This window comes from Chlorocebus sabaeus, chromosome 1 (genome assembly GCF_047675955.1).
Source record: "Chlorocebus sabaeus isolate Y175 chromosome 1, mChlSab1.0.hap1, whole genome shotgun sequence".
In the NCBI taxonomy this organism is placed as follows: domain Eukaryota; kingdom Metazoa; phylum Chordata; class Mammalia; order Primates; family Cercopithecidae; genus Chlorocebus; species Chlorocebus sabaeus.
Genome location: NC_132904.1, coordinates 46,796,393 through 46,824,060, shown reverse-complemented (window position 1 = coordinate 46,824,060; position 27,668 = coordinate 46,796,393). Strand labels below are relative to the sequence as shown.

Genomic DNA, 27,668 nt, shown 5'->3' with positions numbered 1-27,668 from the left:
GGTGAGAAGAACTGAAATCCATCATTAAAAATTTCCATTGTTTGGCTGGGTGCAGTGGCTCACACTTGTAATCCCACCACTTTGGGAGGCCGAGGCAGGCAGATCACGAGGTCAGGAGATCGAGGCCATCCTGGCTAACACGGTGAAACCTCGTCTCTACTAAAAATACAAAAAAATTAGCCAGACGTGATGGCAGGCGCCTGTAGTTCCAGCTACTCAGGAGACTGAGGCAGGAGAATGGCGTGAACCCGGGAGGCGGAGCTTGCAGTGAGCCGAGATCGCACCACTGCACTCTCCAGCCTGGGCAACTACATCTAAAAAAAAAAAAAAAAAAAAAAAAAAATTTCCATGTTTCTAAAGTTGTGAATTATAAGGCTGTGCCTTTAACATTTATTCTCATGTGCTTTAGTCATAGAGTGATTTTAAATAAACATCTTCATTTCAAAATTCAGTAAGTATGATTCTTCACCATTATCAAAGTTGTATGAAAATAACCACATATAGTATGCATAATTTGTGTTATTTGCTATTTTTTAATTTCTTTTTTTCTACATGTTCTAAGATTTGCTATCTATTATGATTTGCTTACAATAGATTTCCTTGGAACAAAACTATAAATCAGATGATCAATATTTCAAATGATTCCAGATTAGCTAGCATCTATTTACCATCAAATATACACTTAAGAGTTGATTAGCTATTAAAATGTACAAACAATGTAAAAATTTAAAACAGCATGAATTATTCTTCAAAATTATATTTCTTATATAATATGACATGAAATACAAAGTTTTTTTATAATTTATTTTGAGGACAAAGAAGTACTAAAAGATCTAGTAGTCTGTTGAAATAAAACATGTTAAATGGTATATGATTTATTTATGTGAAAAAAACCTATTTTTAAGTAGCTGACTAAACATGAAAATGATTGAAAATATGATGTTTAATATACCATTAATGCAAATTAAATTACTGGGAGAGGAAGCTGATGGACTGTGATATTCAAGTGATTCTGAGTTCCTTTATAGACCTGTTGAATTTGAGATGCTTGACAGGGCTGCCATATTGAACAACCTCTATTCATTCTATGTGGATGGTGCCACATGAAGTTGTACAGCATTGGCCTAAATTATGAGACATCTACATAGACATCCAGGAGTTAGTTGGAATTAAGGGGCAAAAAAATTCAAGAAAGATGTCAGGGTTATAACTGCAAATAGAGGAGTCATTCAAAATAAGAACTGAAGTCATGTATCTGGGTGACATTCCCCATGAAGAGATGGCAAAAGGAGTAGAAGTGCAAAGACAGAAACTTGAAGAACATCTTCATTTAGTGACTAGAGGGAGGAAAGGGGCCAATTAAAGAGACATAGGCTTGTATTTTGGAGTTCAGCTTCACCCATTTATAACAGGACTGCTTACTCCCTGTGCTACACAGCTGACTCTGCATGAAAACCATTCCTTTCAATCATTGCATTACTTACAGTCTCAGTCCTAAACCGCTCTTCTTGACCTTCTGACATTCTATTTCCTCCCCTTTTCTGCAGCCTCTACTCTCATTGCATGCCTTTCTGTTTATGGCCTCACCTTATACCTTAGAAATAAAGTACTCAGCACTGTTTTTCTATCTTTTGCTTTGTGCTTCTCTTACCTATCTCAGTTTGAACCTTCCCTCTGATAACAATGCTTCCTGTTAATCTGGGGACAATCCCATCATAATACCTAGGACCAATGTCTGAGTACAGCCTCATGCAAGTTGCATCTCCACTAAGTTTCCCTTGGACCCATGAGTAGGATAGATAGTCTAGAATAAAACCAGTATCATGTGATGTCATTGAAAGAAAACAAAGTGTCAAAGAAGATAGTCACTTGGGAAGGAGCTCCCTAATGCCTAAAAAATAAAGTCTCAAATTCTTAGCCTAGTCTTAATGATTATGCCCCATTCAACCTTTCCAGGCTTAGTTACTCCCATTTCCCTACAAGATACTACACTTGAAACTAGACTACTTGCTCTTTACTAGGTATCCTCCATGTGCAAAGGCCTCTATACTTTTGCTCATGCTGGCAACAAAGACAGCTGGGTCTCCTGTTAAATTTTAGTGTGAATGTGATTGAGCTTGGCACAAATTCAGCAATAAGTAACAGATACTTTAGAAATAAGGGAATCTCAGGTAACAATATGAGTCAGCGCCATAATACTCCTCAAGGTATTCTAAGCGATCATAAAGGGTCATTTTACTCAAGGATGATTGGGGAAAATAGAGTTAGGCTGAGATTAGATCTATTTATTCGGTCAAACAACTTCTCTATTAAAAATGGGTGGTCAATAGCATGTATGGCTTGTTTGGTATATAAATTGTCTCATTAGAGCTGTTACCAAAAAAAAAAAAAAAACACAAAACAAATTAAACAAAAAAAAAAGTGGTAAATAGAATATCCAGGTACAAATTTTCAAAGACTAGCAATTCATTAAGGAGTGGGGTTCGATAATATTGTTTGGCCAGAAGATGCTGCCCCTCCAGGATCAGGTTTTCAAGAAAAGCAAGAGATGACCCAGAGGCCTCCGAGTTGATGCTCAAATGTTCCCGGATGACTGGCTACTGTTAGATACTTGGCTTCCTGCTGACTTTAGCAAGGGCATCACTGACAACATCGAGATCATGCTGCAGCTCATTCATGGCACTGGTTATGCTCTTGGTGTCTTTCAGGATCTGAATACTCCGTGTATATGGATTATACTTCACTCCAAATGGACGCTTAATTGTTTTGGTAAATTCTCTATTTAAGAAAACAAATACGAGACAATCAATTTCTAGGGAGTGAATGATGAAAACCAAACAACAGGATCTATTTCACATACTAGGCAAAAGACAAATTTTTGTTAGATATGCATGCAACCAATCTGACCTACTTCTCTACACTGCATTTGCAGAGGCCCCCTGGAATCCCACACAAGTGGGAAACCTAAAGTAGTTATAACTAGTTTATAACTATTTTCTAAAGTAGTCATAAATCCCTGGTATTACTAGGGAAAGATCCCATACATGGATTTATTAATCATTTATTACTGATACATCTCTTGACTAGAGTAAGGAAACCAATTATTGTAGTTTTATCAGTAGACATAAAACTGTTCCATTACAACACTTGACGACATAGTAACAGATCCCTCAGCCATGCCTTACATAACTATACCTACCCACACATGTAACCTGTGTGTTTATATAACATATAACACATACAGACACACACATACTCACGTACCCCAAAATAGACTAGGAATGGTCCTACCTCCTGCACATGTAGATTTTTTCTGCTTAGAATGTTTCCCTCTAGGCTCCTTTCAAATGACCTAAATTCTGCCCTTTTTTCAAGCATTAAAGTTCTGCCTCCTTTATCAAACCACTGTTTGAACCTCCCATTTGGCAACTCCAAGAACAATCATGCCCAGGACTCCTAGGGATAAATATGCAGCTGAGGACAACTATACATGAGTAGCAGCTGAAATCCAACTGGTAATCCACCTGGTCTACACAGAGGGGATTCCCTTTTCTAATTTGCATAAAGTTGCCATTTATGCTAGAGGAATCCCTGCTAGTATTATTATTTGGTTTCGCAAATGGCCTAACTCCCCAACTAATGGTTTCTCTGAAAGACGAGAACTATGATTTCAACCCCTATCGATCCCCATCATCACAATGTGACCTCATGACCGCTTCCACTCAATGTTGTCTCATTGATTCTGCTTCGAAAGTCTTTTCCTTTCCTACTACTTCTGTCTTAGTTCAGGCATTTGTTTTCACCTGAAGTGTTCCAAGAATCTTCTAAAAAGTTTCTCTGCCTCCAATATCCTCCTTTCTTAACCACACACTTAGCTGATTAATAAAGTGTAGCTTTGATTACGTTGTACGTATCTCCTATATTTCTCAACATCCTGACCTTTTTTCTTGCTATCTCTCAGCCTAAAACTTAATATATCTAAATATTATCTATCCTTCAAGTCCTTTCTCAAATAACATCAAGAGTACCCTGTTCGTCCACCTGAAATGAATTGCTCTTGCATAAAATGCAGAACAATGTTTCATCGGTATCTCTCCAAGGCTCTTGTCACTTTCCATGCTGTTATATAGTAATTTGCATATCATTTATTTTCCCTATTCAACTACTAAACTTTGTGATTTGAAGAACTGGAAAGAAAACAATTTCTCAATGTGTCTGATACATATCTGCAACTATGCAAAATCCTTCTACGCAACATACTCTAGATACTTGTTATGAAAGGAAGATGTGTTACAGACAGAAGGCTCCTTGTGGACTTCAAATTATCTAGCTGCTTACTTCTGTGACTTGGTACCATCATGGGGCTGATCTCTTGCTGAAGAAAATGAAGGCATGAAGAAGATATACTGTACCTCATCTTCTCCTTTGCATCTTCAAAGCTTTCAGATACAAAGTAGACATCCTGAAAAGTTGTGATTAGACATTCCTGTTTGCAGGTAATCTTGGGATCAAAGGGCTTTACTTTGGCATGTCCAGAAAGTGCATGCTAGAAGACAAAGAGTCAGTGAATCAAAGAATAATATCTATTTTCATACTGGCACACCTCTAAACATATTACTAATGCAATGGCCCCAATCTACAATTCCAAACTTGTTTTCTATAGCTCTATTCAACCCACAGTACACTCCAGCAAAAGAAATGGCTTGCTCTTCCCTGTAAATGCCCCCAGGATCCTCTCCATGGCTTTGTTCTTCCTCTCTTCTTTGTGTAAAAGTCACCCAAGGATCTTTACTTACTTATTCCTGTATTATGTCACCTACTTTCTACCCAGCACTAGTTATTCCTGTGTATGACTCATATACCCACCATCAAGTGCTCCCTGAAAGCAAGATAGTACCTTGGATGGTGTTTCACACACATTCATTACTCAACAAACATGAGTTTATTTATTCATTTAATGAATAATAAATCTCAAAGAATTCCCTAGAAATTATAGAAGTTATTGCTAGTATATCAGAAATGGTGAGGAAACAGCAAGACTTTGTAAGCAAAGACTTTAAAACACTTCTTATTTAAAATATATTATATACATACCATTTCATATATATCAGAAATACATCAAAATATTTCATGTGTGTGTGTATTACTAATGCAATGGCCCAACCTGCAATTCCAAACTTATTTTCCACAGCGCTATTCAACCCACAGTATACTCCAGCAAAAAAAGTAGCTTGCTGTTCCCCATAGATGCCCTTATAAAATTCTGATTTTTATATATGTGTGTGTGTATATATATATATATACACACACACATTTGGATTATATTATATAATATATAATTGGGAAATAGAGAAAAATACATTCAGGTAATGATTAGTGACACCCCCAGGTATTTTCCATAGTAAGCTCTTGTTCAAAACCAAAAACTATTTCAGGTTTTATCAATTGTATTAGGTGAATATGGTTATATAAAAAGATTTGCAACTCTTACTTTGAGTTCACTGATAGAAGAAAGTAAGCCAGCACCAAAGACTCTTAGCTGTCCATCTTGTTTACACAGACCAAACTCCACAGTGAAAAAGTAGCACTGCAAAAAAAATCAATATTATTCTCACACACTGAAGAATTCAATTTAAAACAAATTACAATTCTTAGTCACTGACCCAAATACCCTAGGATAAAGTCCAAAATCCCAGTCTAGTTCACAAGTCTTTCTACAATCTGGCCTCATCCTAAACCAGTACTTCTCAAGCTTCTGTTCTGATGACTTTTACATACTATTAAAAATTAGAGGACCCCAAAGTTTTTTTGTGCATGTATGTATAGATGATCACTATCTGTATTAGCCATATTAAAAATTAAAACTGAGGGAAGAATGCTTGCTAATTAATTTTAAAATTTAATAAACTCATTTTATGGTAACATAAATAATGTTTTAATAAAAATAACTATATTATACAAAACAAAAAAGTAAGAAAAGTAGCATTGTTTTACAATGTTATAAATCTTTTTAATGTCTGGCCAGAGTACAGATGGAGTCTCGTATCTGCTTCTGTATTTAACCTTTTGGGATATACTGTTTGAGTACATGAGTTATATCAGCTTCATGTAATTATCTAGTTAGAAAGGGTTGAATATTTTAATAGTCTTTTTGGATAGTTGTGGATATTCTTCTTTTACTCTGCATGAAGACTCAACAAGTGGGTAGAGATTTTTAAAGTTCAACTGCAATGCGGGATCTGAATTATGTCAATGAACTGCCTGTTATATTAAAATTCACTGTGTGCTTTGAATGGATCTTTTATCTAGGCACGATTTTGACCTCAAGGACCCCATAAAAGAGTCTCAGGGACCCCAAGGGTCCCCAAACCACAGTTTTAGAAGCACTGTCCTATTTCACACTGCCTCCCCCATGCTTGGACACTCTGCTCCAGCTTCTCGCTGTTTCCCCAGACACATCAAGCACCTCCTTGTCTTTCCTTGTGCATCTCTTATCCTGAGATGCATTTCCTTCCTTGCTCAGCACATCACTCATTTTCCATCAGCTAATCCAGATGTCCTTCTCCCAGGAAAACTTCCCCAGGTTCTCTATGCTCCCAGAGCAAGCTGAACTTTGCTACAGGCTATCTCATTTGACATAACTGTCTCCTCAAACAGTATATAAGCTCCTTAAAGGTAGAAACCAGGCCTCACTCATCTTTGTATTTCCAGCAGTGCCTTGTACCTAGTACTCAAAAACGTTTTAGCATAATTTTAAGGAAACCTATCTTTTTTATTGGAAAATAAAAGATAGATAACATATTATTGTAATCTTGTTTTTCTCTACCTTTTTTAAAGCTCATGTCTCTTTTTGATAAACCTTAAAATTTTACATCTTTCTTTAATGTTATTTGAATTAAAGATTATGAATGAAAACAAATTTTCTTTTCTTTTCTTTTCTTTTCTCTTCTTTTCTTTATCCTTTCCTCTCTTTTCCTCTTCTTTTTTTTTTTTTTTTTTTTTTTTTTTTTTTTTTTTTTTGAGACAGAGTCTCACTCTGTCCCCCTGGCTTGAGTACAGTGGCGCAATCTCGGCTCACTGCAACCTCCAAGCAAAGACAAATTTTCTAATGGTCATTCTGAATATGTACTTTTAAACTACACAGATACTCATACACCTTACCCCAGGTGAAAATGACTGATCTATACAGTTAATTCCAGATTTATACCGTTGCCAGTTTCTGAACAGCCTCCTCTGAAGCGCCAAGAGAAGCCAAGCCAATTTCTTGGGAGAATTGGGCAAAACTAGGTTCAGCCAAAAGTGGGACATGACCTAAGAGTTCATGGCAGGTATCTCTGAAATAGAGGTACAAGTTTGTCACGCTGCAGTGCTTAACATAAGTGCATAATCAACCATTCAATCAAATCGCAATCCAATATTTTATTCTAATGATTGGGTGATATTACTTTGGTAATGGATCACAAAGGACACTAATCAAACAAAGAAACAATTTTGGTTCAAAACCTTGGCCACTCACAGACACACATATAAGTGCATATCAGGTATCTATGGACATCCACATGCCACCCCCACCTCCCAACCCTGCCACATACACACCCAAATCAGATCTCTGGTAAAATATCACCTTCTCAGCAAGGCCTTCCCTGATCACCCTTTTCAAAACAGCCACACACACACACACACACACACACACACACACTCCCACCCACCTACACCCTCCTCCATCCCCCTTTCTCAGCTTTATTTTTCTCCACGGGACTCATCACCACCCGATGCAACATTTGCATACATTTACTTGTTTGTTTATTATCTATATCCCCCACTGGAATACAAGCTCTATGCAGGCAGAAATTTTTGTCTGATTTTTTTTCAGTGTTACATTCCCTATGCTCAGAATAGCAGCTAGCACCTAACAGGTTGTCAATTAATAATCATAATGGCTATCACGTAATAGAGCATGGAACATGTATTTCATGCCAGGCGCCATTCTAAATGCTTCACATGTGCTAATTTATTTAATCCTCACACACCAAAGAAAAAAAAAACCCATAAGGCAGATGCCATTATTATAAATAACCATTTGATGAATTCATGGCTGAAATAGAAGTACTTACGGCTCTGGGGTATAGAAGGGATCTGAACTGTGTCTCACATATTGAGTGCAGTGAAAAACTCGAAAGGCTAAACCTGATAAGAAATCTCTTGGTGATAAGTAACCAGCCACAGGACGGATGGAAAAACCTGTACGCTCTGCAAAGCAAAGGAGAAAACAAAGAAAATCTTTACCAGAATAGACCCCTGACTGCAGCATTTTAGTTCTGCTAGTGGCACCAAGTAACACGTTGATGGAGGACATGGAAACTAAAATTTATCATATGCATATTAAGGGCAACTAATTATTATTAAGCACTTGCTACGGCCAGGCCAGGCAATGAGTTAGACCTTTTACATATCACATCTCCTTTCACGTTTACAACATGAGTTAAGGATGTTTCTTCTTATTGTGACAACTATGAAATGGAGGCTCAGAGACTCAATAATGTGCCCAAGTCCACACATTAGTTGATAAAGGTAGAATGACAACTCAGATCTCCTCATGCCATACAACACCTTGCTGTCTCCCTAAAGGGTTTATACTATCTCCTAGATAATCTTCTTTTTGTTAAAACTCACTAACAAGATATATTCATTTAAATCAGAGCCATTTTTGAAGCTGCGCCATTTTTAGCCAGTACCATCTCTTGTAAAATAGTCCCTTTCTTTTATCTAAACGGGATAGTGCTCTTCCATTTCCCAACAGCCAAGACTGCATGCATACTGCAAAAGAGGCCTGCCACTAGGATTCAGTGGCTCGGGAGACCCCTGTAAGCCCTAATCTTGGCCTTCATTTCAAACCCTCACAACTCTGGTATTCCAGTTCCATCCAGCTGTGTTGTGTTTGGATGCTCCCATTCTGATGGGCAGACTGCACTGTCCAGTAAAAATTTCCGTAGTGATAGAAATGCTCCATATCTGTGTTGTGCAGTAAGGCAACTACTAGCCGCATGTAGCCACTGAGCATTTGAAATGTGGTTAGTGTGACTGAGGAACCAACCTCTTGATTTACATTTATGTTAGTTATTTAAATTTCAAAAAACCAAATGTGTCTAGTGTCTGCCATATTTGATAGTGCAGGTATTCCCTTCCAACTTTTGCTTGAACTTTCTGTTAGTTTTGATTTCTCTTTGATATTTGACCTTGAAGCATTTTCAGCAACACATTCTGCAGCCAGCCCAGGCTCCAGACCCTAAGAGAACAGCTTTCAGTTTTGTGTGCATAACAAAACATTTCCTCCAAATCTCATGCAAATTTGATGTTACAATTTCTGTAGTGTATATTTGTCCATCTTTATAAGTCTATCAATGTTATGTGCATTGGTTCTCTATCATCCTTAATCACTATTTTTCAAAAGTTTAGTTTTTATGGAAACCAATTACATAATTTCTTCCCTTGTAGAAACTGTATTGCTCTTTCCTGTTTATTTCTTCTAGTTTTGTGTATAGTTGTTGAATACTGTTAAGGAGTTAAATAGATATGTAGATTTTTTAAGTCTATGTAAGAAACTCAAAGACAGCAATTTCAGACCATTATGGAAATAAACTAAATTCTTTTCAGTCACAGCATAACTTCTTCGTTTTCTCCACTATGGTAATCTGCTGAGATTATCTACTGAGATAAAAGGGAAAATTTATACTTCTTAAATACTGTAAACCCTTGGAGATAGATCACTGCTCCTTTTACTTCCTATACTAGCTAGAAAAACAGTAAAGAGGCCTGGACCAAACAAATATAAAGAACTAAAAGGAACAAAATTGTCCTTACCCTTTGTTTATGTCTCTACTAGCACCATCTTTTTTCTTGCTAAAATTATAAAATCTTAATGTGGAAAAAGGTCTTTAACCTTCCCCAAGATGTTTGAATCTCCTCTACCAAATCCCTGGCAAATGGGTGTGAAGCTTTTGCACGAACACCCCCACGGATGAGGAACTAACCATCTCATAAGCCTGTTCTATTTTCAAATCACTCTTTAACAAGATATTCTCTATTCTGGGCCAAAAGCTTGAAGTTTCTATCCAACAATCCTTTACTTTAGAGTTGCACAGTGATCCCTCTGTTATAAAGATCCTTCCAACTATTTAAATAAAGCTATAACAGCCCCTAAATCTCTAGGTTAAACACCCTAAGAATTCTTCAAATTTTACTTTGTGATACAATTTCAAATCTCCTTATAATTCTGCTCACCTTCCTCTACCTTTGCTGCAGGTTATGATTATCCTTCAATGCGGTGCCCAATCCTGGATCCAATACACCAGGACAGAGTACAGGAAAATTCTGACCTCCCATATCACTACGCTTTATTCCTTTATTAAAAATGCTGTCATTGTCGGGCGCGGTGGCTCACACCCGTTATTCCAGCACTTTGGGAGGCTGAGGTAGGTGGATCACTTGAGGTCAGAAGTTCAAGACCAGCCTGGCCAACATGGCGAAACCCCATCCCTACTGAAAATACAAAAATTAGCCGGGTGTGATGGCAGGTGCCTGTAGTCCCAGCACTTTGGGAGGCCATGGCAGAAGAATCGCTTGAACCCAGGAGGCAGAGGCTACAGTGAGCCAAGATGGCATCACTGTACTCCAGCCTGGGCAACAGAAAGAGAGACTCTGTCTCAAAAAAACAAAAAAGGCTGTCATGATCAAAACAGAGGTCAGCAACCCCCTTACAAAAAATTAATTAGCTTATTACCTTTTAAAAAGTTTGAAACATCTTCCAATTGTGGGATATTATCCTCCCGATATCCACAATGTTTAGAAAGCAAAGGCAAGTTTTTGAGATACTCTCTGCAAGCATGGGTTGGGTAGAGTTTGTTGAGCTCTTGGAATACGGTTCCCCAGGTCTTAATCTCCTCTTCAGTGAATTCAACCTTCGGAATGGGGTCTCCACTAATGAGATAAAGGGAAGGAGTTGTTTTGAATTAGCATTTAATAAATAATGGCACTTACTTCACTTTCTACTTACCAAATGAACACAATTTATTCTATTCACTTATTTTATTATCTCAAAGTTGGCTACATTTTTAAAAATATACTTACTGTTTATAGTTCATAGCCAAGTCCGCAAAATACTTTCGACGTTTACGGTAGACATTGTCTTTGAAGCCCTGATAATTAAAGACATATTTTTAAATATCCACACTAAAAAAACTTGACAAATGATATTCGGGAAACATTTCATTATTACTAGAGCTATTACATTAAAGGGCTACATAATTGCTACTATGAGCAAGCATTATTTAGAGATTTATGATCATTTTTATTTTAAAGTCAATGTTACATGACAGCTTTATACTCCAGTAGCTACAAAGATAAAAGACATAATGGATACAAAGATAGTATAGTGGCCACAAAGATAAAACAGTTTAAAGAATAAGGAAACCACCATCCCAGTTAAATATATGGCTCTTTTCCAAGGGTGAGGGTTTTTTTCCTTAATCATTTGACTATATCTTCAGTTACATTTACCCATAACAGTAATTAATAATAAAAAGTAATTAATATTTGAAATAGTGACTTAACTGAATCTAGTCTTAGATTTTATCACAAAATGCGAATATATTTGCCATTTGCAGAAACAATGATGATTTAAACAGCAGACAAAATAGTAACATTAGAATTTATACTCATGAAAAAAAATTTTTTTTAGACAAAATGGCTGAGTGTGGTGGCTCATACCTGTAATTTCAACACTTTTGGAGACCTACGAGGGAGAATCACTTGAGCCCAGGAGTTTGAGACCAGCCCAGGCAACCAAGCAAGACCCTGTCTGTACAAAAAAAAATTAAATAACAATTGTAACTAGCCAGGTGTGGTGGTGCATGCCTGTTGTCCCAGCTCCTCGGGAAGCTGAGGCAGGAGGATGGCTTCAGCCCAGGAATTCTAGGCTGCAGCGAGATATGGTGGTGCCATTGCACCCCAGCCTGGGCAACAGAGGGAGGCTCTATCTTTAAAAAAAAAAAAAAAAAGACAAAATAAGAAATCAAAAATCAAAGCCCAGGAGAAAATAGCCAACAATGCAAACAATGGGAAAGAAGCGGACACCTGAAAAGAGAGAATGAGACTCATCTCTTTAACACAGATCTATGAGGGGCACAGATTTACTATGATTTGTGCTAAAATCTGGAAAAACAAATATGAATAAAGCAGCCTGGGGCTTAAAGGAGTTTACATGAACCTGTTATTGTAAAATGATACAGTAAGTGTCTCATCATATTGCACAGATATGTACAGAATGGCACGCACACTTAAAACGATTGTGTGGTTCAGGGAAGGATTCCCAGTGATTACTCTCGAGCTAAGACACAAAACAGGAGTGGAAATAGCACAGTGATTAAAACAAACAAACAAACAAACAAACCCAGCATGTTGTGGCTAAGAAAATATAAGCAACCCCATGTTGCTCAAACTTGGAGAGTAAGGCGGAGCATGTTGAAACTAGTTGGGGTCTGCAAATTAAAGGTCCATTAAGGAGCTTAGAGTTTAGCCTTGGGTAATGGGAACCCACTGGTGTTTTTTTAATAACAACTTTATTGAGGTATAATTCACATACCATAAAATAACCATTCAGTGGTTTTTAGATATCCACAGAGTTAAACAACCATCTCCACCATCTAATTTCAGAAAGATTTTGTCCTCCCCCAAAAAAAACCATGCTCATTAGCAATCACTCTCCAACTCCACCCCAACCCTCCCCAGCTCCTGGCAACCGGTAATCCACTGTCTGTTTCTATGTATTTTTCTGTTCTGGACATTTCATATAAATGGAATCATACAATATGGGACCTTTTGTGACTAACTTCTTTCATTTACCATAATGTTTTCAAGGTTCATCTATGTTGCAGCACATACCAGTGTTCCATCTCTTTTAACGGCCAATGATATTTGCTTATATAAATATACCATACTTCATCTATTTATCAGTTAATGGACATTTGGGTTGTTTCCACTTTTTTTGCTATTATGAATAATGCTGCTACAATCATTTGTGTATATGTTTTTGTATGGACATATATTTTCAATTCTTTTAAGTATGTACCTGGGAGCCATTGGTGATTTTTAAGAGAGAAGATGAATAATAGTCATATTGAGGTTTTAGATCATTCTAATGAGGATAAGGAGGAGGTGTTTGAAGATGACAAGGCTAGAGGAAGGAAGACCAGTTAAGAGATGTGGCAGTAGGGATGAATAAAGAACACATTTAAGAAATACCTAGGAGGTGAAAATCAGCAGGACTTGGTAGATCAGTAAAACTGATGTACTCACCTTTCCATAAACATGCCCCAGATTTTCTTGCTTCTGAACCTTTGCGCATACTGTTCCCTCCTGAATTGTTCTTCCTTTCCATCTCTTATCTGCTGAAATCTTTTAAGGCCCAGTTGAAATGTTGCCTTTCTCTGATCTCTTCAGCTAGAAGTGTTTGCTCTCTTATATACATTTTGAGGCAATATTTTCATGGAGCAAAATTTTCACCTAGCATGCTTTTTATATTTTATCTTGTGTGTGTTTGTTTATATATGTGTGCTTTAGCTTTTCAACTAGACTACATGCTCCCTTCTGGCAAGTACTGCAATTAATTGCAATAGTCACTCAATAAGATTATAGAATAATTGGATACATCATCTGGTGGCTATCTAAGGTAGTATACAAAGGTCACATTCACACAGCTAACACGTGAGAGAAGCTACATTAAAGCTCTGGTCTGTTCAACTTCACAATCGCACTCTCTTCTCTCCTCCCCTCCCAGAAATGCTCTAGATTTACTAATTCTCCAACTCTTGCCTGTACTGTACAATTTTCTCAGGAAACAACTTCCTAATTCATCAACTGCCTAATAAACCAATCACGCTGGGCAGTGTGGGTGGCAAGTCTTTCTCTGGCCCGCTTTTACTTATCTCCCTGTCCAATAACCCATGCCCATTTAAATAAAAACTGCAGACGCTATCTTCATTTTAGTATAACCTTTTGAATAGCTCTTAATAATAGGAATGCTGGGAATGGGACAGATATTTTGGAACAAATGAAACTCTATGTTTTTCAGGCAGTTAGTCTCAATTCCACCAATATAGAGGTCTACTAACACTTGTTGAAATCTTGATTAAAACAATATCTCATTTAGTCTAGAAAAAACACTTTCTCTAAAAACATTGCCCTTAATTTTCAGTTTGCTTTAAATTGTTTTTATAGATGTATTTATTAAAAATACTTACAGGGTGCTAGCTTATGCCTGTTATCCCAGCACTTTGGGAGACCGAGGCGGGTGGAACACCTGAGGTCGGGAGTTTGAGACCAGCCTGGCCAACATGGTGAAACCCCATCTCTACTAAAAATACAAAAATTAGCTGGGTGTGGTGGTGGGCACCTGTAATCCCAGTACTTGGGAGGCTGAGGCAGGAGAATCACTCGAACCCAAGAGGCAGAGGTTGCAGTAAGCCTAGATCGTGCCACTGCACTCCAGCCTGGGCAACAGAGCAAGACTTGGTCTTAAAACAAAAAAAGCCTAGATTGTGCCACTGCACTCCAGCCTGGGCAACAGAGCAAGACCTGGTCTTAAAAAAAAAAAAAGAAAATACTTACAGGATGGTCTGCATCTAGTTCAGATCCATACATCAGAACTCTGTTGGCACAATGGTCCAGGTCAGAAATCTTCTTTGGAAACCAAGGAACAGTTTCCATACCTGAAAATTAAAAAAAAAAAAAAAAAAAAAAAAAAAAACACTAAAAGTTGAAGAGACCATCTTAAGACAATAAAGAAGAGAAAATTAAATTCAGTTGGATGAGAGTTTTAATTTAAGGTTGTACATCAAGGCAAGATCTGTACGAGTTAAGTAAATTGCCCTATTTCTAAAAAGTAAAATTTATGCAGAATTTCTGAACTTTAATTTTTTTTTGAGTCTTCAGGTTGATGTTCTAAGTTTTGGAGAAATACTGTACTTTAGAAACAGACTAAAAGTTTTAAAAATGCTTAAGCTACATATTTAGTTATTCTACAAAAGCAGAAAAAGGATGCACAACTTTATTTACAGACCAAGGTACAAACTTAATAAAAACTTCATTTATTTTTGCCATTGGAAAAGATCTTAGAAATCATTTGTCTTTGCCACCTTGATCTTCTCGCCATTCCTCAGACACACGAGCCCTCATAAGACCATGGGGTTTTATAAATGCTACTCTTCTGTCTGGAATAGCTACTCTACTCCCATTGCCTGCCCCACCCTACCCTTCTGTTTTCCTGAGAATATCCTTCACATCCTTCAAGACCCAAATCTAATGAGATCTTCTCATTCCGCAAAGCCTTCCCTGACCCTGTAGACAGAGCTAATTATCTGCTCCCTGGGTTCCTGTGACTTTATGTCTCTCTCTAAAGGCTTTTACTATGTTTTATTATAATGTACCTGTTTATATGTCTGTCTTATATGAAAGACTGGAAACAACTGTAGGGTGGAGACTATATCTTTTGTATCCCCATTTCTTAGCAGAAATATCTGTCACAAGGCTGATGTATCAACTGAACTATTCAGTCATCTATACACCTCTGCATTTTACAGATGAGGTAATCAAATTCCAGAGAGGTAATTTACCCTAGGTAATGCACTCCTCTTGGAAGACAGAGGACCAGAACTCAGCTCTTCTTGCCCCAGTGTATTGCTCTTTCTAACATATCCAAGAGTGATATTCAAGGGATTTAACAACAAATACAACAGGAGCAGTAATCGCTCAAAATAGACATCAGCAGAGTCTTAGGCTTCTGCTCTGCAAGGTGTTAACCCTTTAGTTGTTAATGATGGGTGTGGGACTTCCTGGTGGGGGGCCGGTATCTGGAGCAACAGAGGCTTCAGGCATGGTGAAGAGCCCTCAAGGGACTTGGGGAAGTAGCTCTCTGCCAGCCAGAAGTGGAGATATATCAGTATTTTAATAATTATATAGCTGTACGAACGCATAGCAGATGAATAGCAGTCCTGATTACACCTTAAATATTGTGGACAGAATCTGAAGATATTATTTTAGATTGAGTACCATATATAAAATGTACCTATATTATCCATTTGTCTTTTGCCTCGAGTGAACTTCAAGGATTTTTTCACCAGTAGAGATCTTAACCTTTATCTTTGCTACCTGAGTATCTGAAACTTTAGAAGGCTTTATTGCTTTCTCATTTGCTTTTGGAAGGAATGCTGTACATCAGTTGTTCCTGACCTTTTTGGCACCAGGAGGTGGTTTTGTGGAAGACAACTTTTCCAAGAATGGGGAGGCGGGAGATGGTTTCATCAGGCATTGGATTCTCATAAGAAACACACAACCTAGATCCCTCGCACACGCAGTTCACAATAGGGTTCACGCTCCTAGACAGAGCTCAGGCGGTAAGGCTCGCCGGACCTGCTGCCCACTGCAGCTGTGCAGCCTGGTTCCTAACAGGCCGTGGACGAGTCCCCTGCTATACATACTGTGTGTCACTTCATAGTTATCAGCAACTGTCAACATTTGCAACAAATTTAAATATTCATTTACTATCCGCTAGATGCCAAGTCTTATGAGACTTACTAAGTGCTCAGGGATTGTGAATTAGAGGTTTTTCAAATCAAGAAACGTTGATGCTTTGGAATGAGAGATAATCAATCCCCGATTATGCCAAATTGTGTCGTCTGTCTGTCTTTCTTTTTTTCTTTCTTTCTTTCTTTCTTTTTCTTTCTTTCTTTCTGCCTGCCTTCCTGCCTTCTTTCTTTCCTTTCTTTTTTTTTTTTTTTTTTTTTTTGACAGGGTCTTGCTCTGTCACCCAAACTGGAGTGCAGTGGCATGATCTCAGCTCGGCTCTACAGTCTCAACCTCCTGGGCTCAGGTGATCCTCCCACCTCAGCCTCCAGAGTAGCTGGAACCATAGGTGCATGCCACCACACCTGGCTAATTTTTGTATTTTTCTGCACAGACTGGGTCTCTCCATGTTGCCCAGGCTGGTCTTGAACTCCTGGACTCAAGTGAGTCTGCCTTGGCTTCCCAAAGTGCAAGGATTACAGGCATAAGCCAGCACACCCAGCTGTTTCTTATACTCAAGATTTTCCTTTTCATTTCTCTTACACTAGATCAAATGTTGCTTTATAATTTTTCTTTGGTATCTTGAGCAACTATATTTTGTGTTCCCTTCACTACCAGACTATAAGCAATTTGGAGAGATTGTGTTTTATTATTTTCATGTTTTCAAGATAAATATAAGATTGAACACACATTAGGTGTTTCATCTTCTAAGTAGTATTTTCACCTTTCGAACTTACCATCTTCCTTCACAGTAAAATTATCTGGTGGATTCACAGAGAGAACATTGGTATGAGACTTTAGCAGATGAAAAATATCATTCAATTGTTCTCTGTTGATGTCACAGTCAACAAAAATCTCAAATTCTGAGTTTCTTCTTTTTGATTTTCGGGACTCGATATGTAACAGATTCACATGCTTCTCCTGTGTAAAGCACAGGGTAAAGATTTCATGTAACTGCCTCAAATGTTAATAATCTTTGAGCAGGCTACTTTCATTACCACCAAAAATCAGATTCAGACTTCTCAGAACAGCCAAAGGGGAAAAGGCTGTTTTTAGTGCTGCCAACAACAAAATAATTCCTTCTTAAAAATTATGTACCGGTCAGAAAGTTTTCAAAATTCATCCCACCCTCCAGAAACCAATAAAATAACACACACTAGAGGTCCTTCAGATTGTCAGAATTAATCAGAATTCAAATTAAAATATTATTAAGTTTCCTGGCTAAGAGGAATCTTTTGAAAATTCTCATAAATAAAAGCTAGTTTTCAAAAAGCGATACCAATGTTAGTCCTGGAGAAAGAAGAGTTTCCCTTTCAAAAATTCATTTAATAAAATTAGATGAACAGCTTGAGCACAGAGTATTTAATACCTCAAATCTCTTAAGCTACAGTCTTAGTAACAGCTGAACCAGATCTCCTCTTCTGACCTCTTCCAAGTCAGCCTAAGATGGGGGTGCTGTGTGTAGAAGTGTGGGAGGAGGGTATGTTCTCTTTCCAATTTGGGTAGCTGAGGAAGAGTGCTGGGGACATGATAATGAAACATGAGAACCAATCACCCAATAGTTTTTTCATCTAAAAAAATGAGAAGATTAGAGCAGATAATCTCCAATACTAACCAGTGCATCCTAAAATAACTTAATGAACACCCATGCAACTAGGTGAGAGCTGCGAAGAATATAAAGGAAAGACATAAAGGTATTTACATTCTAGTTGGCTGACACATGGAAGATTAAGAAAATAAAGTAAAGAGTGTTCAGATGCAGATGCTCAGCAAAGGGAAAAGCATTACGACTTAAGAGAGAGTAGAAAGTTTCATGGAGCAGGCAGAAACTTAAATGAATCTTAAAGAATAGATAGAATAGGTCAGGCATGGTGGCTCATGCCTGTAATTCCAACACTTTGGGAGGCCAAGGTGGAAAAATCACTTAAGCCCAGGAGTTCAAGAGCAGCCTGGACCATGTAGCAAGACCCCGTCTCTACAAAAAAATAATAAATTAGCCAGGTGTAGTGGCGCACACCAGAAGTCCCAGCTACTTGGGATACTGAGGTGAGAGGGTCACTTAAGCCCAGGAGGTTAACACTACAGTGAGCCGTGATTGTGCCACTGCACTCTAGCCTGGGTGACAGAGTAAGACCCTTTCTTAAAAAAAAAAAAAATCAGGGAACATGAGCTAACAAGAAAGAGGAGTGAGTGATAGAGGTTGTTAGGAAATTAGAATAGGCAGGGTTTATCTGGGAACATAGAATTTATCACAGAATCAATAGAAGTCAGTTATAAAATATACTGAGATTGATTGATCAGGTGTAGAGAAGAGTTTCATTTCATCTATTTCTTATAAATTTTTACATTAATAATGCATTTGTAAATATTTTCTAAATGATGATTTGAATAAATATAAAGCCAAACTATGTTTTTGGAGGAAAAAAAAAAAGATACAAAAAAGTCAATTATTCCTAAATTTAAATCTCAATGGAATTTGGTGAGGAAATGTAATTAAATAATTTCAAAGTTCATCTGGAAGAAAAACACAGTCTGGAAAATTCAGATAAAGTAGAAGTAGTACGTGAAACATTCCCTATCCATCATTTCAATTACAGAAACAGAGGCATAGAGAGGTTAAGCAGTTTGGCCAGAAGCACACAGGAGACAAGCGTCAGAGCCAGAATTCAAATCTAGGCTGTGCAGGTCCACCGTCCATGCGACTAAACACTATGCTGTAATCCTGTTGCACAAGAAAGGAAGAGTCACAAAAGTGGATACTAGGGCTCTTCTTCAAACAATATTTACATAATCTTAATAATAAAGACATTAAAGATTGACAGAGCCAAAAACCGGGACACAAATGCATTGGGAAGACGCGTGGAAAGGAAGTTGAAGAGGCCATCGGAAGGGGAGTTGTGTCAAGAAACCTAAATTTTTGCTTCATTGTTGAAAATCAACAGATAATTACCTATAATTTTAGAAATCAAGAAGTAGAAGCAGAATAAGCATATAATTTATAAGTGTGGAAGTAAATATTAGAAAAATAGTCTAAGGAGTTGAAAATGGTTGCTTCCACAAGGTGGGGGATAAGTAAAATGGATGGAGACACACCCGGAGAACACCATGTAGCAGTTGGAAGAATGAATGAGATGTTCACACAACAGCATGCACAGGTCTTAAGAACACAGTGCTGGATGGGAAAAAGAATCTTTATAGCACAATATGATTATATAAATTACAAATATATGCACACACAAAAACTACATATTCTAAAGTGCAGATAAAAGTAATTCAATGTATATATCAAACATATGAGAGCAGTTCTCTATCAGAAGAGAGAAATGGAGATAGAATTGAAGAATGAAATAAAACAGGAAGAGGTTGCACAAATCAACAATGATAGTGTACACGTGATTTAATGAGTGTGATTAACTCAAGCTTCTGCACATAAGGTTGCAAAAAAATTAAATGGAACTTAGGAATGAAGAGAGATGGAGCAAAAGACTGCTTTTTAAAAATATGTTTTATAGTATGGATTGAGTTGTTCTTAAGCTATGCACAATTATTTTTTGATTAAAAATTAAATTTAAAAAGTTGATGGAAGAAGACACACAGGTATTTTATTTAAAGACTCAAAGGTAATCAATAGAATAGCTAAAAGTAATAATACAATTATCAGATTTGGAAGGACTGGGAGAGGGAAGGGAGGGAGGTAGTATCAGTATCATTGTTCATAATAAAAAGTAAATGAATATAGTGTGAAGTTGATAACTCGAAGAGACATATAAGAGCAATGTTTAGGTTTCATAAACTCACCACCAAAAAAACTAAAGGCCGGAAATAGTTAAAAGAGGTTGCCTCTAAGGAGTGGGACTGAGAATATGGTATGTGTTAGGTAAGAAAACTGATGCTTTTCATTAGAAGCTCTTCTAGACTATCTATATTTCAGATTTTTAATTCTTTGAAATATTCTTTGCAAACAGCTATATAATAGTAAGTCATATGATTATTAACATAGCTAACATCTATTGATCACTTACTTTATACTGTACCATCCTAAGCACTTTAGATATATTAACTGTACTAATGCTCACAGTGACCCTATGATGTAGGTAGAGTTCTCATTTTATGGACATAAATCCTGAAGTGTGGAGAGATTAATCAATTTGCCCACGATCACCCAGGTAATAAGTGACAGAGCAAGGATTTGAATTCAGATGGTCTGTCTCTGGAGACCAGAGTTTAACCACAGTGGTGTTTCGCTAGCACAATTCAACATCCCCTATATTAGGACAAGTGGATTATTTATAATTTTTAGTTCCTATAAACAATACATCTTTGTGTGTCCCTGAGCTCTTAAACTCAGTTAGGTCCCCCAAGTTCAACGCTGTCACAATATCTGGTACTTCTGTTTCATGTCACTTTACACATAGTAATTATTCACTTAGAGCAGTTGTTTGTTTAGTGTTGCCTTCCCCACTAGATTATATACTCTGTGAGAACAGGCACTCTGTTTACTTCGTCCAGCTCCATATCCTTAGTGTCTGATGTGGTACCCGACACATAGTAAGGACTCAATAAATATTCATGTTCTGCTTGACTGATCCATATTTTTAAGACAGATTTACGAAATTAGAATTATGGGTCAAAAGTATGAACATTTTAAGGCTCATAATACGTATTACCAGATAGTTTCCCTACATGGTACACAAATTTACCCTCGTGCCAAAGGTGCAATGGAGGGTAATGCACCTCCAATGCAATGAAGCTCTGACAGTAGGGGACAGTGTCATTATAGAATCTTTGCTACATGAAAATAATATCATTAAATATACTATGACTATATCATTAAATCTCAAGTATATAATTAAAAATGTCTGATTAAATATCAATAAAATTGTGATACTTTATTAAAATTAAAATTTGCTTCTCTAAAATCTATGAAGTGAATTTTTTCTCCCCCATTTCCCAAAGTAGCTATTTGTATCTCCTCTAAATTGTTTTTGTATCCCTTGTTAGAATTCAGCACTATTTTAGAAATGTAAGTTCTTAACAAATGTTTGTACTCCACCTCTGAAGAATTTGCAATAATTTATATAGATTTATATGTATATTATATATAAACATAGAATTTATATATATAACATATATAAATATACATAGAGAGAGAGAAAAAAAAATCTCACTCTGATACCCAGGCTAGAGTGCAGTGGTGTGATCATAGCTCACTCAATGTACCCCTGGACTCCTGGACTCAAGCAATTCTCCCACCCCAGCCTCCCAGGTAGCTGGAGCTACCGGTGTCTACCACCTCATCCAGCTAAATTTGTTTTTGTTTTTTTTTTTAAGAGATGGGGTCTTGCTATGTTGCTCTGTATTTTAAAAATAGTTTTAGAGATTCATTTCTAGAAGAATTTTGTGCAAAACTATGGAAAATGCTTACCTGAAATATTTTCAGGGCTTTTATAAGTCCTCCAACTTCATTCTTTAAGGAAAAAATGAGACTTGCTCTTCCCCTTTCTAAGGAATGGTCTTTGTTCTCCTTATTGTCTTCAATCATGATGAATTTGGAGTAATTCTCTAAAACTAAAGTATGAAAACAAAGACAAAGGGCTAAAAAAGAAGGTGCACAATGCAGACAATATTTGATAACTAAGGCCTAATTTACTTCTAGAAGCTTCAGTTTCTTAACCTTTTATAAAACCTAGATATGCAGATAAGCTTTGCAAGAATCTAGTGAGACCAAAATAAGATAAAACTTCGCCTGACACCTGCCTAGAACAGAATAGGCACACAATACATGTTAGTAGTTCCCTTTTGTGTTTTTCTAAACCAATCCCTCTTTCAGGGCATGACTCAAGCCTGCTGGCTTCTTGTAGTCTTCCCAACTATTGTAGCCTGAACTAGTCAGGAAGGCCTACCTCCTCCCCGCCCTGTCCACAATCTTAGCACTTCATTATACCAGGTCTCAAATGGTTTCCCCAAATGTTTTATTTGAACATATCTCACCTTCTGACAAGGCAGCAAGCTCCTCCAGAGTGGGGAAAAGGCTTTCTATTTATTTTGTAAACTAAAGGCCTGGCCAGCTCTAGACATATGTGCACTAGATGGATAACTGCTAGCCAGGAGAATTCTAGCTCTGCTTCTCAGAAGATGAACCAGATATCTACTTTGGTATCTTCTCAACCACTTATTTACACTGCAAAACAGTGTAAGGAAATATGTGGAATGTGAAGTCAGATATATCTAATGAGTGGCCTCATGTTTATCAGTGTATGACCTCGGGCATGCTACTTAACCATTCTAATATAAAACTAAGTTACCAAACAGCTACCGGAACTCATAACATACAAAATTCCCACTTGTTTTAAAACACCATAACGTGGTATGCTATTCTGAGATTTTCCTCACGGAAGAAACTAGGATACTTCAGGTACCAAGAAGAGTTAGAGACACATAATTCAAAATTTAACCCACATTTATGAATTCATTGGGTTCAAGTTTCCAAAACTACTAAGATTTTTAAATTATGCCAAATTAGTCTCTAGAATTAAAACAATTTCTACTTCGAATGCTATAAAACTAAATGGTCAGTTAAACTGAATAATTATGTGGATTTCTCTGTGATTCAAACAATTACTAATGGTAAAATGAATAAAATTTCAACTCAAGCACATTCACATGTGTAAAGCACCACAGTCAAAGTTAGGGCAGTAAAAATTTTAAAACAAGACAATTTGCCTCCAAAGAATTCACACACTTGTTTATGGGGAAGGAGAAAATGGAAGACAGACTTCTCAATAAGTACAAAGAAGCAGAAGAGAAGGGACACTGAGATCCCAGCCATGATACCCAAGGAGTACACTCCCCCACCCCTTACCTTCCCACCTCCCCACCTCCCCACCCCTTTGATCAATATCCCATGTGCTTCTAAAGATGACTGAGTACAGCTTCTAGCCCATCCATGAGTCTCTGCTGAGAAAGGATTTATGGATGAGAAGCAAAAGATCTTATGAGATTTTCCACTTCAAAGGAAGTGACCATTTCTCAAGGTAAACTTAAGTATAAACAGAAAATACCAAATTGGTGACTCTGGGGCTAAAAATTCAGGGATGGTCTCAGGTAAGCATTCTCAAAATGCTTTCAGGGATATGAAAACCTTCAGAAATGTTTGTTACCCATTCAATTACCACTCAAAGATTGACTTTTCCTATTAAACACAGAGTATGGGTGACGTGGTCCTATAGTGTGCAAATGTAAACAATAAGAGAGATGCAAAATAATATAACAAATTGCTAGTAGTAAATCATTCTGCAAATCCATCTAGGCAAGTTATAATCTTTATGGATATCAATCTCTTTATTTGCAAACTTAGAGGGAGGATAATCAACACCACTCTCATGATTATAAGGAAGATTAAATATATATAAACTTATTGTTATGAGAATTAAATAGTTATAATTTATATAAAACTCTTGGAACAGTTGCTAACCTACACTAAGTACTCAATAAGTATTATCTCAAATAATGGGGAATATGTCCCAAATTTTCCAGTCTTCAAAAAAAGAGAAAATGTTAAAGTAATGAAATAGACATTCTAAACACCTCTGGCTAAAAATTTTTCTTGCCCTAGGAATTAGGCATTTTACAAGATGATTAACATATTTCTTATAATAGCAAGCATGTGGAAAAGTTGCTTTATGATCTAAAATGTCAGTATTGTTTTGTATCAAGGTGATTTCAGTTTCATTAATTTATTATAAAATCCCTAAAGTGTATTAAATTCCAAATCTCAAGCAAATAATTCAGCAGTTTTTTTGCAAACAAATAAAGACCCCGAAGTAAAATGTACTGAGTTAGCCTATATTTACTGAGTCCTCATGTTTCCTGATACCATCACCATGACATGCAGAAGGAAGAGGATTCTGCAAATATAAGCTATTTCCTGGCCAACCACTAGCTTCATCATGTACATCAGCTTTAAGAACTGGGAGCAAGGATCAGAGAACAGTAAAGAAAAGTTACCACTGATTTTTTCCAGTCAGTGGTAACACCAGCAGAATTCTAGATCTTCTGATAATTTGTCTTTCAACAATCTCTTGGAGCTTGGAATAAAACTCTTCTTATAAAACTATATGAGGCCAGCCGCAGTAGCTCATGCCTGTAATCCCAGCACATTGGAAAGCCAAAGCGGGTGGATCACTTGAGGTCAGGAGTTGAAGACCAGCCTGGCCAACATGGTGAAAACCTGTCTCTACTAAAAATACAAAAAGTAGCCTGGCGTGATGACACATGCCTGTAATCCCAGCAACTTGGGAGACTGAGGCACTAAAATAGTTTGAACCCAGGAGGCAGAGGTTGCAGGGAGCCAAGATCGTGCCACTGCACTCTGGCTGGGCAACAGAGTGAGACTCCATGTCAAAACAAACAAACAGACAACCAACAACAACAACAAAAAACTACTATGAAGAGTCTGGGCAACATAGTGAGATGCTGTATGAACAACAATAACAAAAAACAGTTGTTTAAGTTAGCCGGGCATAGTGGCTTTCACCTGCAGTCCCGGCTGCTAGGGAGGGCGGCTGAGGCAGGAGGCTTACTTGAGCTCAGGAGTTCTAGGCTGCAGTGATCCATCATCGTGCCACTGCAGTCCAGCCTGGGTGACAGAGTAAAACCCCGTCTCTTAAAAAAAAAAAAAAGAATGAGGATTTCCTTCAATTTTCAAAACTGGCCCCTAAGCTCTCCTGGAAGTTGCTATTGTGAGAAGGTACTAACAGTCATGGCTCCATCCCTTTAGGGTTCATAATTATTTTCTGTACCTGATTCTTGAATGGATCAAGTTTTGTGCCAACATCTCCTTAGAGGGTGTGGGGAGAGGAGGGTGAAGGATACATTAATTGAAATTTATGATATGCAAGGCATTTATATTATTTTGATTTATTTAAAGACATACATTATTATATTAAGATGTGAGTGGCTCACACCTGTAATCCCAGCACTTTAGGAGGCTGAGGTGGGCGAATCACGAGGTCAAGAGATTGAGACCATCCTGGCCAATGTGGTGAAACCCGGTCTCTACTAACAATACAAAAATTAGCTTGGTGTGGTGGCACACACCTGTAGTCCCAGCTACTCGGGTGGCTGAGGCAGGAGAATTGCTTGAACCTGGGAGGTGGAGGTTGCAGTGAGCCGAGATCGTGCCACTGCACTACAGCCTGGGTGACAGAGCAAGACTGCGTCTCAAAAAAAAAAAAAAAAAAAAAAAGTTGTGGAAACCCTCCTCCTTGTTTCAGTCACGGTAAAAATGAAGGTTCTGAAAAGGAACTTTTGCTAAGAAACTAGAAGAAAATTCTCACCTTCTTTTTTGTTCCCCCCAACCCCAAAATAATCTTATAGGACATAGATCTTTGATGGTTACTCAAACTTCGCCATAACTTTGCTTGGTTGACAGAGCTTATGAGGAATCAGTTATTTTTTCCTCCATTCAATTAACCCCATACCCCTTTCAGAACCTCAATATTTTGCCTTGTTACTTTTTCCTTTCCCCCTTCAACCCACCTGCCCCCTCCTACTCTTTCAGGGAAAAAAACCCACAATACTAACCTGGTAAGATAAAATAGGTCACACTTGTTTGAATCGGCGTCTCATCAATACATAAGCATTTTATTTTTAAAGCAACACTCTGATCAGCTAATACCAACTGGTACCCCCTTTCTCATGAAAGGCAGAGAGTCACTCCCCTACTGCGTCTTCTGGCCTGACTAAGGATGCACTGCTGTGCAGGACCCACCACTGCAAATAAGGAAAAAATACCGAGAAGACACTCAGAAGATCAACAGACTCAACCCTTGGTAAAGTAGAGGTCAAGGCGCACACAATGACCAACTCTTTTCTCCCCTTAGTTTAATCAGTAAAACAAGTGTAATTTATATTTACCTGATCTAGGATGCACAAAGCATTACTGAATTAGTCTTTTGAAAGCATGGATATTGTTTGAAGACAGAACTAAAAACTGCAAGGAGGATTCTTTCAGAGGGAGGGAAAGCTCTAAAGAGTCTTGATTTTCTTTTCTAAATAAGGGGTGGGAATGAGGATGCAAGTGGAGATGAAATACAAAAGAAAACACTACCCATGAAAAGCAGTATTCTAGGAAATAAAGGTACTAGCAGAGAAAATGGAAATAGAAAATACATCCCTACCTGGAGATAATTTAGTAATACATGCACAGATGGACCTCCCTGATAACATATGTAAACCACAGATTATAACTTTTCAGAAACATTGATATTAGAATTCCACCCCCCCCCCCCCCCCTTTATAAACTTTTCCTGGATTAGCAAGCTCAACCCTAGTCTTTTTCCTCCTAAGTCAAGCGGAGTGGGACATCAATGAGGAGTTCATTTTAAACCTCTGAAAATCAGGCGCCAAAGGAGAGGCTGAGTTTACCTGGACTCTTAACTGATTCTGAACCGCAAGGACCTAGTCCTCTTTGTCAACTGCGACCTTGCAACAAGCTCTTAGTCGTCTGTTGGGATGGTGGTGACGATGGTAAGTGCGATGCTGAGCTTTGCATCTGAGACTCCCTCTTCTTCGGGGGCCTGTTTAAGGGAGGCTTCCCTTCATGGGAGGAGAAGAAAAAAAGAGATATTGCCCTTTGATAGAGAGGAAGGGAAGGAAGAAAAATCTTTCTCTTTCTGCCAACATAGAGGAGTCACACAGCCTTGGGTTGGACTCTGAACCCCAGTTTCCTCATCTGGGGACTCAAGAAATATCTACCTGCGTTTGTTGTGAAGGTGAAATCTGATGATGGGTAGAGTCTGTTCCTGGCACGCAGGAGGCCCTCAAAAAGTGTCTTTTCTCCCCAAAGAGCGTAGGAGGAAAGAAGAGTAAGCGTCTACAGAGGTACAACTCCGACCTCCCAAATCTGACTCCGTAAGACCACCAATTTGCCTCCCGGGAGGATGACTGCCCAGCCGCGCGCCTGCCGAGTGCCGCCAAAGCCTCGACGGCGGTCCCCGGCGCCCGCGGAAAGGACCGCCTCACTCACCTGAGGCGCCGCTAGCTGCGAG

At 37.9% G+C, this 27,668-nt stretch overlaps 1 protein-coding gene across 1 annotated transcript; it reads right to left on the bottom strand.

Annotated features, from left to right (window-relative positions):
- Nucleotides 1–366: 366 nt before the first annotated feature.
- TPH1 (tryptophan hydroxylase 1) lies at nt 367–27,668 on the bottom strand. The gene is made up of 12 exons (XM_037999601.2): nt 27,647–27,668; nt 27,046–27,216; nt 22,043–22,185; nt 17,355–17,538; nt 14,665–14,765; nt 11,128–11,195; nt 10,781–10,977; nt 8,115–8,250; nt 7,208–7,334; nt 5,492–5,587; nt 4,413–4,546; nt 367–2,778 (listed from the first exon to the last, which is right to left on the bottom strand). The coding sequence occupies exons 3-12, from the start codon at nt 22,157–22,159 to the stop codon at nt 2,604–2,606; spliced, it is 1,335 nt and encodes a 444-aa protein (XP_037855529.1). The 5' UTR covers nt 22,160–22,185; nt 27,046–27,216; nt 27,647–27,668; the 3' UTR covers nt 367–2,603.